This window comes from Glycine soja, chromosome 6 (genome assembly GCF_004193775.1).
Source record: "Glycine soja cultivar W05 chromosome 6, ASM419377v2, whole genome shotgun sequence".
NCBI classification, from domain to species: Eukaryota; Viridiplantae; Streptophyta; class Magnoliopsida; order Fabales; family Fabaceae; genus Glycine; species Glycine soja.
Window position 1 is genome coordinate 15,448,997 of NC_041007.1, and position 16,350 is coordinate 15,465,346.

The 16,350-nt window shown below is 41.3% G+C and overlaps 1 protein-coding gene across 4 annotated transcripts in view; it reads right to left on the reverse strand.

The window, feature by feature from the left end:
* The window catches only part of LOC114416438 (HEAT repeat-containing protein 6), an 88,386-nt gene that overhangs the window by 31,374 nt on the left and 40,662 nt on the right, over positions 1-16,350 (reverse strand). For all 4 annotated transcript variants that reach the window (XM_028381301.1, XM_028381302.1, XM_028381304.1 and 1 more), the window contains one exon: positions 7,915-8,012. In XM_028381301.1, the coding sequence (XP_028237102.1) occupies positions 7,915-8,012 (98 nt within the window). The remainder of the gene's footprint in view (positions 1-7,914; positions 8,013-16,350) is intronic.

Consider the following 16,350-nt stretch of genomic DNA (forward strand, 5'->3'; position numbering starts at 1 on the left):
GCGTTACGGAGAAAGATTTATGGATACATTTCAAATCGTTTGGTGCTGTAAAGGAGGTCTTCATTTCCAAAAACAGGAATAAGCAAGGCAGGAGGTATGGGTTCGTCAGATTCGAAGGAGTGGAGAATGCGTACAATCTAGAGAGGAAGCTAGACAACATCATCTTTGGTGGGCTCAAGATGTATGTTAACACGCCAAAATTCGAGAGGAACAAGGTCACAAAACCAAACTCAGAAGTGGAAAGAGGGGTGAATGACGAGCAAACGGGAAAGGCAGCACCTAGGCCTGCATATCCAAACCCGATTCTGCAATATGGCTCGTATGCAGAGGTAGTGACGAGAACGAACAAAAGTGCAGTGTCAACGAGAATAGCAACAAATGTAAGTTGTAGCAATGGAGGTTCATGGTCATCAGTGTATTTAGATATTCCGGACACGGTGCAGAAGCAGGCTAATCAGACGTGGGTGGGTAGACTGAAAAATCTTGCCATGTTTGACCGGGTCGAAGACGACTTGTATTGGGACATCAGCGGTGATGTATCGCCAAAATATATGGGTGCTGATATGGTACTGTTACTTGGTCTCACTGATGAAGGAGCAAAGCAAATGATGAAGGAGGAAGAAGAGGGAGGGGCCACGCCATTCCACTCTTTGAAAAAATGGAACCCAAAGCTACGTACAGGTTATAGATTGACATGGGTTAACTGCTGGGGCTTACCATTACAGGCTTGGGATACGCCACAAATTCGAAAGGTTGTAGCTGCTATCGGAGACATGGTGGACGTGGACGACACCGTTGAGCTGGCCCGGAGATTGGACAGGGCACGGGTTCTCATCAAAACCCCATGGTTGCCACTCATACAACACTCAATCAGAGTTCATATACAAGGGGAGACTTATAATGTGCATGTCGTCGAAGAAAGTGGTAACAACCCACACAGGTGCTATTGCCGGAGGAGCGCGTACGGGTCATCTGAAGAAATTGATTCGGAAGACAGTGACGTCGGCATGCTAAGAGAGGTAGACCGGAGCTCGTGGCTGAACGGAGACAACGATGAGATTGTGGCGGCGAACATAAACACTGAAGCGCACAGCCCACGAGTCAACGCGTCGCTGGCCGGATCGAAGCTCCAGTCATACATGCATGGTCATGGCGAAGTCACGACTGCGACCGCATCCATTAAGCCCGTGACGGCGCCCGAAGCCACCGTGCCATCATCGGAAACTCAGAACCCCGATGAAGAGGGTTTACCCAGAGGGCAAAGGGAGAACAGCAAACTCAAGGGTAAAGCAATTGTTCCGCGGGTAAAGAGCCCAACGGCTATGGACCGGTCACGAAACACAGCCAGCTGCCTAACGGTCACTGCGGCAACCAACCCCGCTCATCTCAGCGAAATTCACGCTGACCGACAACCTAATCTTCATGGAAATGGAGATTCAGGCGGTATCGGGAGCTTAAATGCTGACGTAACGCTGGTGAGTGAATCTGAAAGAGGAAATTTAGAAAAGAAGAAGCAACAAGAAAGCACGGGGCAAGTCTCAAATTTAAATGAAACACGTGACTGTAAGGGGAATTCAGAAGGAGTTATGGGCTTTTCTACCCACACCCCCAAGGCCTCCTATATACAACCAGCACCTAGCCCAATAGCCAGCAAGTTACAGCTATATTCACAAGTTTATTCACGGAAGAGATGGTCCAAAAGGAAATCCATTTCGGGCCGTGCACCTGGAATTCCATTACCTTTAGAACTGGACTCAATTTCAAACACTCCAAATGTAGTGCAGGTCCCGAGTGACAACATAATCAAATGTGGGACGATACATCACACAAAAATAGCCAATACGGAGGACTCATCAATACAATCTGAGTGTGCAGTGGCAGAGCCTCACTTATGGAACCAAGAGGCAGCAGACATATGGGAGATGGTAAAATCACTGGGGGTTACTACCGGGTCTTCACAAACAGAGCCGATTAATAAAATAGTGGAGATGGAGAACAGAGACCGTAAAGAGGCACAGAGCTTGGGAAGCAGGGGGATTGTCCAATGAATATAATAACTTATAATGTCAGAGGTTTAGGGAGGGGGATTAAGTGGCCAACAATTAGAAGAATGGTTAATAAACAGCACATAGATATGCTATGTATTCAGGAGACAAAAAAAGAGATTGTAGACAGATCCATGTGTCAAGCACTGTGGGGGAACACCGATGTCAGATGGGAAGCTCAAGCGGCATCAAATTCAGCTGGTGGGATTCTATGCTTGTGGAGTGAAAAAAGTTTTAAGTTACAAAGGAAGGTCATTGGCCAAGGTTTCCTACTGTTAGTAGGAGAATGGCTTCAGGAGCAGCAATTGATTCATATCATCACCATCTACTCACCATGTGACATCCAGAATAAAAGAATTTTGTGGGACAATGTGAAACAGCTGAAATATCAAAGCCAAGGGGGGCTATGGTGTGTTCTAGGAGATTTTAATAACATCAGAGCATCATCAGAAAGAGTGGGCATATGTCATAGAGGGTCAGGAGAAAGCAACATGAGCGAGTTTAACGAATGGATTGAGGAGTTAGAGGTTGAGGAAGTGCCATGGTTGGGCAGACAGTTCACATGGACCAAACGGCACCGCTAAGAGCAAGTTGGACAGATTTCTGGTATCACCAGAGTGGTTAGCCAAATGCCCTGGAAGCACCCAGCACACATTGGATAGAAATTTCTCTGATCACTGTCCAATTTTGCTCAGATCTAAATTCGTTGACTGGGGTCCTAAATCTTTTAGGGTCTTAGATTGTTGGTTCTCGGATAATTCATTCAAGAAAATTGTCCAAGAATCATGGAGTTCTAATCAGCAAAGCGGTTGGGGTGGGTATGTGTTGAAAGAAAAAATCAAAAGCCTGAAACAAAAGTTGAAAGCATGGAATAAGGAACAGTTCGGTAACACTTTTAAGAGATACAAGAAAATTGAGGAGGAACTGAACAAGTTGGAGACCAACACAGGTGATAGACACCTGACTCCTAATGAAATGATGACCAGGAAGCAGCTTCAGGAAGACTTGTGGAGAGCGGCCCAATCACATGAGTCTTTACTAAGGCAGAAGGCAAGGTCTACATGGATCAAAGAAGGCGATTGTAATACAAGATACTTTCATTTGATGATGAATGCTAGTCGCAGAAATAATAGCCTAAGAGGAGTGTGGATTAATGGAGCATGGTCTGAAGAGCCGGCACGGGTGAAAGAGGAGGTGAGATCTTTCTTTATGCAGCGGTTTCAAGAACCAGACCAGCACAGACCTCGGTTGGATAGCATAATCTTTCACACCATAGACAACCATCAAAACGAGATGTTACTGTCGCGTTTTACTGAAGAGGAGGTGAAGAGCGCTGTGTGGGAATGTGGAAGCGAGAAAAGCCCAGGGCCTGACGGACTTAACTTTAAATTCATCAAAAGATTCTGGCATTTAATCAAACCTGATGTTCTCCAATTCTTAGATGAGTTCCATGTCAACGAATGCTTTCCAAGAGGTTCCAATGCATCATTTATAGCCCTCCTCCCAAAGGTGCTGGAGCCACAACTTTTGAATGATTACAGGCCTATTTCACTGATAGGGTGCATCTATAAGATAGTGGCAAAGATATTGGCCAATCGTCTGAAGAAGGTTATGCCTTCCATCATTGATGAAAGACAATCCACATTCATCGAAGGAAGGCATTTGCTTCATAGTGCGGTGATAGGAAACGAGGTAGTCGATGAAGCAAGGAAAGGCCAGAAGCCTTGCATTGTTTTTAAAGTCGACTATGATAAGGCCTATGACTCAGTATCATGGAATTTTTTACTGTATATGTTAAGAAGGATGGGATTCGGTGACAAATGGATTCGATGGATTGATGGATGCTTAAAGTCTGCTTCTATTTCAATACTGGTGAATGGCAGCCCCACGCAGGAGTTCATCCCGCAAAGAGGACTAAGGCAAGGGGATCCACTAGCACCCTTATTATTTAATATCGTCGCTGAAGCTTTAAATGGGCTAGTAAGAACAGCTGTGGGGAGTAATTTATATAGGGGATTTTCAGTGGGTTCAAACAATGTGGACATTAATTTCCTCCAATACGCAGATGACACAATATTCTTCGGGGAGGCTACCATGATGAACATCAAAGCAATCAAAGCAATCTTGAGGGCTTTTGAACTTGTATCGGGACTCAAAATCAATTTTGTAAAAAGTAGTTTTGGAGCATTTGGTATGTCAAAACAGTGGAAACTTGAAGCAGCCAATTACCTCAATTGTAGCCTACTGTCCTTTCCTTTTACCTATCTAGGCATCCCTATTGGAGCTAATCCAAGAAGAAGTTTGATGTGGGATCCTCTAATCGCCAAGTGTGAGAGAAAATTAGCGAGATGGAAGCAAAGACACATTTCTTTTGGGGGGAGAGTGACTCTCATAAAGTCTGTCTTAACATCCATTCCTATATATTTCTTTTCTTTTTTCAGGGTTCCTAAAAAGGTGATAGACAAGCTGGTTTGCTTACAGAGAAAATTCTTATGGGGAGGTGATGCGGATCATCACAAGATAGCCTGGGTCAAATGGGACACCGTGTGCCTTCCAAAGGAAAAAGGGGGGTTGGGGATCAAGGATATAAACACTTTCAATATTGCATTACTTGCAAAGTGGAAGTGGAGTCTATTTCAGCAGCAAGGAGCACTTTGGGCCAGGGTTTTGGAATCCAGATATGGCGGGTGGAGGAGCTTGGGCGATGCACCAACAACCAACAATGATTCTATTTGGTGGAGGGATTTAAAAAGGGTATTACAGCATCCGGAGTATGGCGAGCCATTATCGAGGAGTATAGAGTGGAGGGTTGGATGTGGTGACCATATAAAGTTTTGGGAGGATCAATGGATAGGTGAAGATAGATCAGTAGCAGCAAAGTATCCCAGGTTGTACCTCATCTCTAGTCAGCAAAATCACACCATTCAGCAGATGGGGACTTGTAAGGATATAGGATGGGAACCTTAGATATAACATTTCGTTGCCAGACATAAACTTTGGCAAACATTTCTGGACTTCCTTTAGAAGATTGAGCCTTGGTTGGGGAATTATTCTTGTTGCACCCCTCCGTATTCCCTATTGGGCCCAAATTATTACTTGGGCCAAAAAACTTTTGAAACTGCAAGGGGGACCTGTCTGGTTGGGGTCCCATAACCGTTAGCTGTCCCCTACTTTCTTCATATAAGTCTACCACCTTTTCTGCTCTTCCCTCACAATTCGAAAACTTTCCCAAATACTCTCCATTGACCTGCCATGGCCCAGCTTTTGTGTTCTCCAATGTTTCCTCCCCAATTAAGCTGTTGTCTGCTATCTTTTCTGAAACGCATTCACCAGGGTCAACCTTTGCTAAATGGAGGCCCTGGTTAGGCGTCGCTGTGACCTCTGCATTTTCTCTGTAATTATCATCGGAGCGGTTATTACCCAACGAAGTGTCTTGACCACTGGGTTCACGTCTGAGTCCACTGGTTATATCATGTGACCAGTGGTTCGAACGTTATAGCATCTTCTTCGTGGACAACTTCGGCGAGAAGGAGAACGTGGTATTGGAGTCATCGTCGTCGGCGCCGTCACACTCGTCGTCAGACGGCACGTCGTCCGTCCAGTCATCGGCCAGAAGGGACCTCTTGCGCTTCGTGTCGCCGTCATCTCCCACCTCCTCCACCATCTATACCTTGTACTCGTTAATCCCCACTCGGACAATGACTTCCCTGTTGATCGTCGACGGAAGGGGAGTTCGGACTAACATGCGGGCCCGATCCAACCGGCGACGGTCTTCAGTGTCGTCGTCGGGTCCTATCACGTCGCCGATACAGGAAACGACCTTCGTCATGCGTTCAGTATCCCACGCCTCAATCGGGAAACCCCAGAGCTGGATCCAAACAACCCGATTGTTTGGTTTAATCCCCGGTCGCCACTTCTCTAGGGAGTAGAAAATGGAGTTACCGCCATCAATCTCCGATGAGATAAGTTGATGAGCTCTATCATCGGAAAGTCCAGTAAGGAGAACCATATCGTCCCCCAGGAATTTGGTACATATGTTGTACCCGAAATCCCACGATATGCGATCCTCCACACATTCCATCGACATTGGCTTCTTTAATTTCCCCACCCACGCCCCACTGCACCAGTAATCGCGCCTTTCTTGGGTGGTATAGAAATAAAGGTTGTTGTTCCTGCGCCTATCACCATTCCCTCTGAAGCACCTCCCTGGGCCGTCACCTCTGCGTATGATCGCAGTCTTGGCCTGCTGCTTTGTTCACGGTATTTGCTAAGGTCTTTGATTGATTCCCCTCCATTAGCAATCATTGTCTGCACAGGGTGTGTCCGAGTTGATCTAGCAAACCTGGGTAGGTTGACAAACAGTTTCTGGTCGTTGATGAAGGTATTATCCAACTAAACCTCTAGGCGTTTGGCATCCGAAACTCCCTTAAAGCGCACGAAGCCATATCGTCTTCCGTCCTTGTTACGTCGTTTTGCAATGTAAACCTCACGCACATCTTCCCATTTTTTAAAATTTTTCCATAGTCGCACCTCAGTAACATCATCAGCAAAATGTGTGAAGTAGAAAGACGTGATGTCGTCCTTATTTCTCCAGTTGGGTTGGTGGTATGTGGGCTCTCTCCATGTTACGTGTTTGTCAGGACTTCTTTTCTCTGATATTTTCTTCTTTCTTTCCTTTGCTGATCTCTTGCTGGTTACCTTCGTCCAGTTTCCATCCTTATCATAGCTATCCTCCTTCTCATTTCTGTTGTGCCAACCCCTTTGTTCAGATATCCCCCTTTCTCCCCTGCTTCTCCACCTACGATGTTGCCTTCCTCCAACATTCCTCTGGTACAGGTTGTAGTCACGGAACAGAGAGTGCTCTCTTGCACTCCTCTCATGCCTGACTCTCAGTCTCTCCCTCCCTCTACCATATGCTCCCATTCTCTCTGTGTTTGCACTCCTCTCATGCCTGTCTTGCTTTCTCTCTCCCTCTCTATCTCTATGTGTCACTCTCTCTCTCCCTCTCATGCTCTCTCTCCCTCTCTATCTCTATGATATTGAATGGTTTAAGTAGTTATTTTTATAAATAAATTTTTTAACCAATGAGTGTAGCTTGTTTTGTTGATAGCTTAATAAATGCATGCACTTTCATGGGGAAATGTCACAATTTTAAGGGTAAAAAAGAAATTTAACAATAAAATAGTGATATTTTCTTATATATAGGACCAGAGGTAGTATTATAAATGAAGATCATTCTTGACAATCTTAAAATATGCAGATCCTATGAAGCTTCTGTGTGATAATAAATCTATCATTAACATTGCTCATAACCCAATCTAGTATGACAAGACAAAGCACATACAGATCAACTAGCACATACTGAAGCAGTGACTGAGTAACAACATATCCAGCAAATATATTAACTAAAGGATTTGTCAAAAAACACATGTAAGATCTTAGGAATGATATATATTCATTCATCAACTTCAGGGAATCTAGGAACACATGATTTTCTTTCCTTATTTCTATTTGTAAAAATATATATTTTCCTGCAATTTAATTTCCTTTTTAAACTATAACTATCAGTAAGATTATAAACCGTAAATATTAAGATTAGTCTCCCTATATACGAGTAATATTGTACTCATTATCAACAAAAACTATTCAGATTTTTCCATATTTCCAAGTTTTCTTTACGTATTTCAAAGTCTCAACACTGTCGATTAGGAAGATATCTATCCAATGTATGCAAATTCAAATATGGCAGGCTCATCAAAAAGCAAATTCCACAAATCATGTACACCGTCCCCATGCATATCTGCTAAATAGTAACAATAAATAATTCAGCAATCTATGCCAAAATATTCAAATTTACCAACAAGACTACCTGAAGGGCCTCAAGGCAAATGGTTGGGCAACTCCATTGCATTGAATATTCAAATAACGTAGAAAGAACACCAGACTTCTTTTCAGTCACAATATAACCTGATGAAAGCCAACCATTGCAAACATGAAGCTAAACCAATGAAGCAATAACCTGACAATGTCAAACCCAACTAGTAATGTCTTGTGGCTAAACATGCAATCTACACAAATCAGTCATCCCTATCAGTTAATGACTTATTGCACAGATTGCTATTGGCTGATCGATATCCCAAAGCAAAGCAAAGCAAATCTATATAGGCAATGCCCACATGGTAGGGCTTCTAGCAATGGCACTAAGTGGATGAGCCAATCAGCAACCTCTGCAGTTGTTTGTGGTGTCTCGGATAGTCATTCATGTGGCACTAATAGTCAACCTTCTTGACGGTGGCTAAGAAAGAGTGTTAGGGAAAACTAGGGTTTCCCCAAGATGTGGCTCTAATGCCATCTTCAGATGAGAAGAATAATTTCTTGTGTATTAATGAACAATTGATACATTTATATATATCAAGGCAAAATCAACCTATAAAGTTTAGGGATTATAATTAGTGAAACAACAACAAAGCATTATCCCACTAGGTGAGGTTAGCTACATGAATCACAGGACGTCATTCAGCTCAATTAAACATAGTTAGGGAAATAAGGAAACTAAATTATAATAAGGAAACATGGAAATGAAGAAACAATTTCTCCTCAAATTCCTAAATAATTCTACACGTCATAAAAGAACATTTGTCTCGCATTGAAAATGACATGGAGTAGGATGGTGAAAATGATATGTCCCTAACATTGTTGCCCCACACGGGTTTGACTCCCTAAGATTCTAACCCGATCCTAGGCCTTGAACCATGTGCACTTGACAGTTGACACTAAATAACATCATTCAGTATTAGAATATTAGAACATGTGTTGTAAAACTGTATAAATAGTTTGTAATTGTGTGTACTTGTAAGGGCTGTTAGCCTTTGCTAACAACACTTCTCTAGCAATTAGATATCTGACACTGTTTTTAGGTGAGGCATCAATGGAAAATGCCAAGGCAATCAAAGTCATTTCGAGGACCTTGTATCAAGCCTCAAAATTAATTTTGCAAAAAGCTGTTTTTGAGCAATTAGAATGTCGGAACAGTGGCAGAAGGATGCTGCAAATTACATGAATTGTAGCTTGTTGTTCATACCATTCATCTACTTGGGCATACTAATTGGGACAAACCCCAGGCGATGTGAGTTGTGGGATCCTATCATTCACAAGTGTGAGAGAAAGTTAGCAAAATGAAAGTAAAGACACATTTCTTTCGGGGGGAGAGTGACCCTTATATAGTCAGTTTTAACATCTATTCCTATTTATTTCTTTTCATTTTTCAGGGTTCCTAATAGAGTGGCGGACAAGCTGGTGAGTATACAACGCCGATTCTTATGGGGTGGTGGATTAAGTGAGATACAGTGTGTCTCCCAAAGGAAAAAGGGGGCTTAGGCCTTAAAGACATCGAGACCTTCAATCTAGTATTGCTTGGCAAATGGAGATGAAATTTATTTCAGCACCAAGGGGAATTATGGACCAGGGTATTGAATTCAAAATATGGTGGTTGGAGGTGCATGAATGAAGTAACAAGAGCCAGCAATGAATCTTTACGGTGGCAGGATCTAAAAATGGTTCTTTATCAATCGCAACAGGGAAATGCCTTTCAAAATGGAATAGTGTGGAGGGTAGGGTGTGGAGATAGGATCAGGTTTTGGGAGGATAGCTAGATTGCTGATGAGATTCCACTAATAACAAAATATCCTAGGCTGTATCTCATTTCCAGCCAGCAAAAACAACTCATTCAGCAAATGGGAACTCACACGAATGCAGGATGGAAGTGGAATTTCATATGGAGGAGGCCATTGTTTGACAATGAGATCAACATGGCTGATAACTTCTTAAGAGATATTAAAGGCAATCTAGTCCAGCCACATACAAGAGATGATTGGGTGTGGAAAGCAGACCCAAATGGCCAATACTCAGCACAAAGTGCTTACAATTTGCGGATGGGGGAATCCACATATGAGAATCAGGATGGAGTGTTTGACGAATTATGGAAATTAAAGATTTCAAGTAAAACATGCTTCTTTGTTTGGAGGATAATTAGAGATCGACTACCAACAAAAATAAATCTGCGAAGGAGACATGTAGAGATCAATGATGTGTTATGCCCATTCTGCATGAACAACGAAGAGGATGCAGTTCATCTATTTTTCCAATGCAGTAAAATCCTCCCTCTATGGTGGGAATCTTTGTCTTGGGTAGGGGCTTTCCCGCAAAACCCAAGGCAACACTTCCTTCAACATGCACATGGGCAGGATGATGGAATAATGGGTAACAGATGAAAGCGCTGGTAGATGGATCTGACATGGACTATATGGCAGCACAAGAACAGGATAGTTTTCTCCAATGACACCTTCAATGGCAACAATTTGATGGATGATGCAATATTCGTACTTTGGACATGGTTCAGAAATATGGATAAAGATTTTGTAATCCATTTTAATCAATGGACGAGTAACCTTAGAGAAAATTTTGTAATCAGGAGAGGGCATATAGGATCTGAGTATCCTATTGACTAAAATGTAACTAGCTTTTGGTTCCTATCTAGACTGCTTCAAGTTTGATTTTGGAACCAATTGACTGGACATTTCCTAATATGTAACCTTAGTACCTCTGGTACTCTGACATATATATAATTTATCTTTGCTGAAAAAAAAAGTTAGTTAGTTAGTACAGTCAATTTGTTGGTTAACTCAGTTAGTTTGTTAGTTAGTACATTTAGTTTTGTTAGTTAATTCAGTTAGCCTTTACTGCTAGTTGGTTAGATTCTGTTACTGCTAGTGTAAACGTTCAAAGGTTTATATATACCTCTCTTTGTAACCAACTCAGATTAACTTTTCAGTCTAGTAATAATATCAGTCTTTTCTCTCAATTTTCTCATCTTCTCAAACACTTTGTCACTCAGTTTTATCCAACATTTAGGTGTGACACTCAGTCAGGAACACAGTGCAAGTTTTAACTAAACTATTAGGCCAGACTGGACTACAAGCAATCCGAATGTATGATATTTTTAATTGTTCTCACTCGTCAAGTGATTCAGACAAGTGTTTTTTGATCAGCAAAGATAAATGAAATATATATCAGAGTACCAGAGGTACAAAAGTTACATATTTGTGATTGTCCATACATTTGGTTCCAAATATCAGACTTAATACAGTCTCAATAGGAACCAAAAGCTGGATACATATATGAATCTATAGACTACTGATATCCTATGACTGCTGATAACAAAACCTTCTCTAAGGTTACTTGACCATTGATTAAAATGGATTAGAAAATCTTTTTCCATATTTCTAAGCCATGTCCAAAGTAAGAATATTGCGTCATCCAACAGTTTGCTGCCATTGAAGGTGTCGTTGGAGAAGACTATCTTGTTCCTCTGCTGTCATATAGTCCATGTTAGAGTCATCCACCAACACTTCCACCTATTAACCCTTATTCCACCAGCCAAACCATTTACATGTTAAAGGAAGTGTTGCCTTGGATTTTGCGGGAAAGCACCAAACATGTTCACCCAAGACAGAGATTCCCACCATAGAAGAAATATTTTGCTGCAATGAAAAAATAAATGAGCTGCATCCTCCTCCTTGTTCCTGCAGAATAGGCATAACATATCATTAATATATACATGTCTCCTTCGCAGATTTGATTTTGTTGGCAGTCGATCTCTAATTAACCTCCATACGAAGACTGAAGTTTTAGTTGGGATCTTTAATTTCCATAATTCCTTAAAAGCTCCATCATGATTCTCCTCTATCGAGTATTGGCCACTTGGGTCTGTTTTCCAAACCCAATCATCTCTTCTATGTGGCTGGATTGGATTGTCTCCAACATCTCTTAAGAAACTATCAGTCATGTGAATCTTATTGTCAAACCGTGATCTCCTCCATATAAAATCCCACTCCCACCCTGTATCCGTGTGAGCTCCCATCTGCTGAATGAGCTGATTTTGCTGACAAGAAATGAGATATAGCCTGGGATATTTTGCTATTAAGGAAACCTTACCAGCAATCCAGCTATCCTCCCAAAATTTGATCCTATCACCACACCCAACCCTCCACACCATTCCATTTTGAAAAGCATTGCCTTATTGCGATTGATGGAGAGCCATTTTTAGGTCCCTCCACCAAATAGATTCGTTGGTGCCTCTTGTTACTTCAACCATGCTCCTCCAACCACCATATTTCGAATCCAATACCCTAGCCCATAATTCTCCTTGGTGCTGAAATAGACTCCATTTCCATTTGCCAAGCAATGCAAGATTGAAGGTCTTAATGTCCTTGAGGCCCAATCCCCCTTTTTCTTTTGGAAGGCACACTGACTTCCACTTAAAGCATGAGACTGAATCATATGCCTCTTCATAGTCTACTTTGAACACCATGCATGATTTTTTACTCCTTTTAGCTTCCTCAACCGTCATTTGCTATGATCACGCTATGCAACAAATGTCTACCCCCTATGAATGCAGATTGTCGTTCATCTATTATGAGTGACAGCACCTTCAATCTTTTAGCTAACAGCTTAGCCACAATCTTATACATACAGCCTATTAGTGAAATAGGTTTGTAATCATTCAGGAATTGTGGATCAGCCACCTTAGGAATTAGGACTATAAAAGATGCATTGCAGCCCTTAGGAAAAATTCCATTAACATAGAATTCATTCAGAAATCGGAGAACGTCAGGTTTGATTACTTGCCAAAACTTCTTAATAAACTTAAAGTTTAGTCCATCTGGGCCTGAACTTTTCTCACTCCCACAATCCCGTATAGCCTGTTTTATTTCATCCTTTTGGAAACGTCCCATCCACATATCATTGTGTTGTTGTCCGATGGTCTGAAAGCGGATTCCATCCAACTGGGGTCTACCTTGCTCAGATTCTTGAAATCATTGCAAGAAGAACAATCGGACTGCCTCTTTCACTCTTCCCGGTTCATCAATCCAGGATCCATCAATCATCACTCCTTTTAAAGAGTTATATCTGCAATTCACATTCAGCATCAAATGGAAGTAACGTGAATTGTAATTGCCTTCTTTAATCCATCTTGATCTCGCCTTCTGCCTCAGTAGAGACTTGTGTGATTGGGCAGCTAACCATAGTGCTTCCTGTAATTTCTTCTTAGTCAACAATTATTGGGGAGATAGTTGTCTATCAATTATATCTGCTTCCAACTTGTTTAAATCAGCCTCAATTTTCTTTAACTTCTTAAAAGTATCTCCAAAGTGTTCCTTATTCCATACCTTCAACCTTTCTCTCTCTACTCTATTACATTACTACTTTTATCAATATTGTGTATGTGATCACATTTGTCTCAACCACACCATTCTCATGATTAGTGTAAGGACAAGTAAGTCTATCAGAAATTCCAAAAGAGGCTAGAAGTGTAGAAAAGGGTTTGTATTCACCTCCCCAATCAAACTGGACAGTTTTAATTTTGAGGTTAAGCTGTAGTTCAAACATGGACTTGAAAGTTTGAAAAACAAACATGGTTTTAGCTTTGGACTTTATAGGATATATCCAAGTATACCTAGAGAAAGCTTCAATGAAAGAGACATAATATTTATAACCAGAATATGAGGTAATATGAGAAGGTCCCCATAAATCTGTAAAAATGAGCTCTACAGGAGAATAAACGGAAGTAGAAGTATGAGAAGGTAATCTAAGATTTACCCATACAACAAGCACAAAACCCTGTGCAATTTTTATTTGATGAACAAATATTACAATGAGTGAGAACAAGATTCATTACATGATCATTAGGATGCCCTAACCTAGCATGCCATAGATTAGCAATACTGAAAGAAGAAGAAACAGAATTAGACATTACAGTAGAGCTATTATTATTAATAGTGAGAGCTGAACAAGAAGAGGCAGCACTTGAAACAGCAGATGCAGACATCAGTAGTGAAGGGCTCTCTTGAAGCTTGAGATTATGAAAGGAGTAAAGTCCATTAGCACCAACAACTCCTTTAAAAAGGATCTTATTGGTCTTCTGAGATTATACAAGACACACGAGGGTGAAATTCAAAGAAAACAGAGTTATCTTTGGCAAATTAACTAACACTTAACAAATTTTTCGAAATTGAAAGAACATATAGTAACTTGTGAAGTTTAAAGGTTATGCCAACATCATTAGGAGATATAAATGATGAAGAATCAGTGTTAGAAATACTTAAACCTTCACCATTGCCTTTGAATATCTGATCTAGTCCATCAAAGTGAGTGAATTGTTTTTTTGGTCAGCAAAGATAAATATATATATATTGAATAAAAAGTACCAGAGGTACTATTACAAAATTAAAGTCCATATAATTGGTTCCTGAAAGCAGACAACACAGTCTGATAAGGAACCAAAATATGGAGGGAATACATAAAAAAAAACCAAGAGTGTAACCCTACTACTGCAAAAAATTCTGTCGAAGGTTACTCGACCACTGATTAAAATGCAAAGAGAAGTCCTTCTCCAAATTGTGAAGCCAAGTCCATAATAAGAAGGATGCATCTTCAACCAGTTTGTTGCCATCAAAAGTTGCATTGGAAAATACAATGCTGTTTCTAAGCTGCCAAATCGACCAAGTAACCGCCATCCACCACCACTGCCACCTCCTAGATCTTATGCCAGCCTCTTTCAAGGAAGAGAACTGCATGAAATGATCTGTTATACTCCATGGAAGAGGTCCCTGCATATTTATCCAATTCATTGTTTCCCACCATATAGGCTGAGTCTTAATGCAGTGAATAAACATGTGGGAAGCAGTCTCCTCCACCCTTCTGCAGAAAGGACAAGTCAGATCCGAGATCTGCACTTGCCTGGCCCTTAAATTAGCTTTTGTAGGTAATCTGTCCCATAGTAATCTCCAAGCAAACATTAAAAATTTACTCGGGATCTTGATCTTCCAAAGGTCCTTAAAACAGTCGTGAAGGTTGTCAACAGCTACCTCCTCCCAAAACGAAGAATAAGCACTATGAGTAGAGAAGATACCCGATGCTTCTGCTGTCCATACCCAAGTGTCAGAACCTTGAGAATTAATGGATATACCTTCAACTTCAGAGAGGAAGGATATGGCTGATTCTATTTCTCTGTCAAACAGCTGACATCTCCAACTAAAGTTCCAGTTCCACCCAAGGTTGCTATGCTGCCCCAAGGAACCAACCAGCTGGTATTGATGGTTGGAATTCACATAGAGCCGCGGGTACTTTTCAGCTAAAGATTGGTCGTGACTAATCCACCTATCCTCCCAAAATCTAACCTTATCTCCAGCTTCTACCTTCCACTTAATTTGTTGATAAAGAGTCTTTCCATTGTATGGCATATGCATAACTTTTATTAAATCCCTCCACCAAATTGACTGACAGCTTGAGTTTCCTTCTCCAACTAGACCTCTCCAGCCCCCATATTTAGCTTCCAAAACTGCAACCCATAGAGCCCCTTGTTGGTACATAAGGTTCCACATCCACTTTCCAAGGAGGGCCATGTTAAAGGTATGGATGTCTTTAATGCCTAAACCTCCTCTGTCTTTCGGTAAGCAAACTGTTTTCCAAGATATCCAGGCAATTTTGTTGTTGTCATGATCTCCTCCCCAAAGAAAGCTTCTCTGGATTCTGATTAATTTGTCAGCCACCATACGGGGAACCCTGAAAAAAGAAAAATAATAAATAGAAAGAGAAGTAAGGACTGATTGGATAAGAATCACTCTCCCCCCATATGAGATGTATCTCTTCTTCCAAGTAGCTAGTCTCCTCTCAAATTTTTGTATAATAGGTTCCCACACATGAGCTTGCCTCGGGTTAGCCCCAATGGGTATACCAAGATAAACAAAAGGAAGAGCTAACTGACTACAATTAAGGTAGGTAGCTGCCATTTGCCTCCACTGGTCATCCCTACCAAAAGCACCAAAAGAGCTTTTGGCAAAATTTATTTTTAATCCAGAAACCACTTCAAAAGTTCTGAGGATAGCTTTGAGAACTTTCACATTTTTCATAGAAGCTTCACCAAAAAAGATCGTGTCATCCGCGTATTGTAATAAGCTAATACTGATTTCAGAACTAGCAATATTGAAGCCTTTGTATAGGTTTGCTGCCAGCGCTGTCCTCATCAGACCATTCAATGCCTCAGCTACTATATTGAATAAAAATGGAGCTAGAGGGTCCCCTTGTCTAAGACCCCTTTGAGGCTTGAACTCCTTTGTGGGGCTACCGTTGACTAAGACTGAAATTGAGGCTGATTTCAGACACCCTTCCATCCAGCTGATCCATTTAGAACAAAATCCTGTTCTTTTCAGCATATACAGCAAAAAATTCCATGATACCGAGTCAT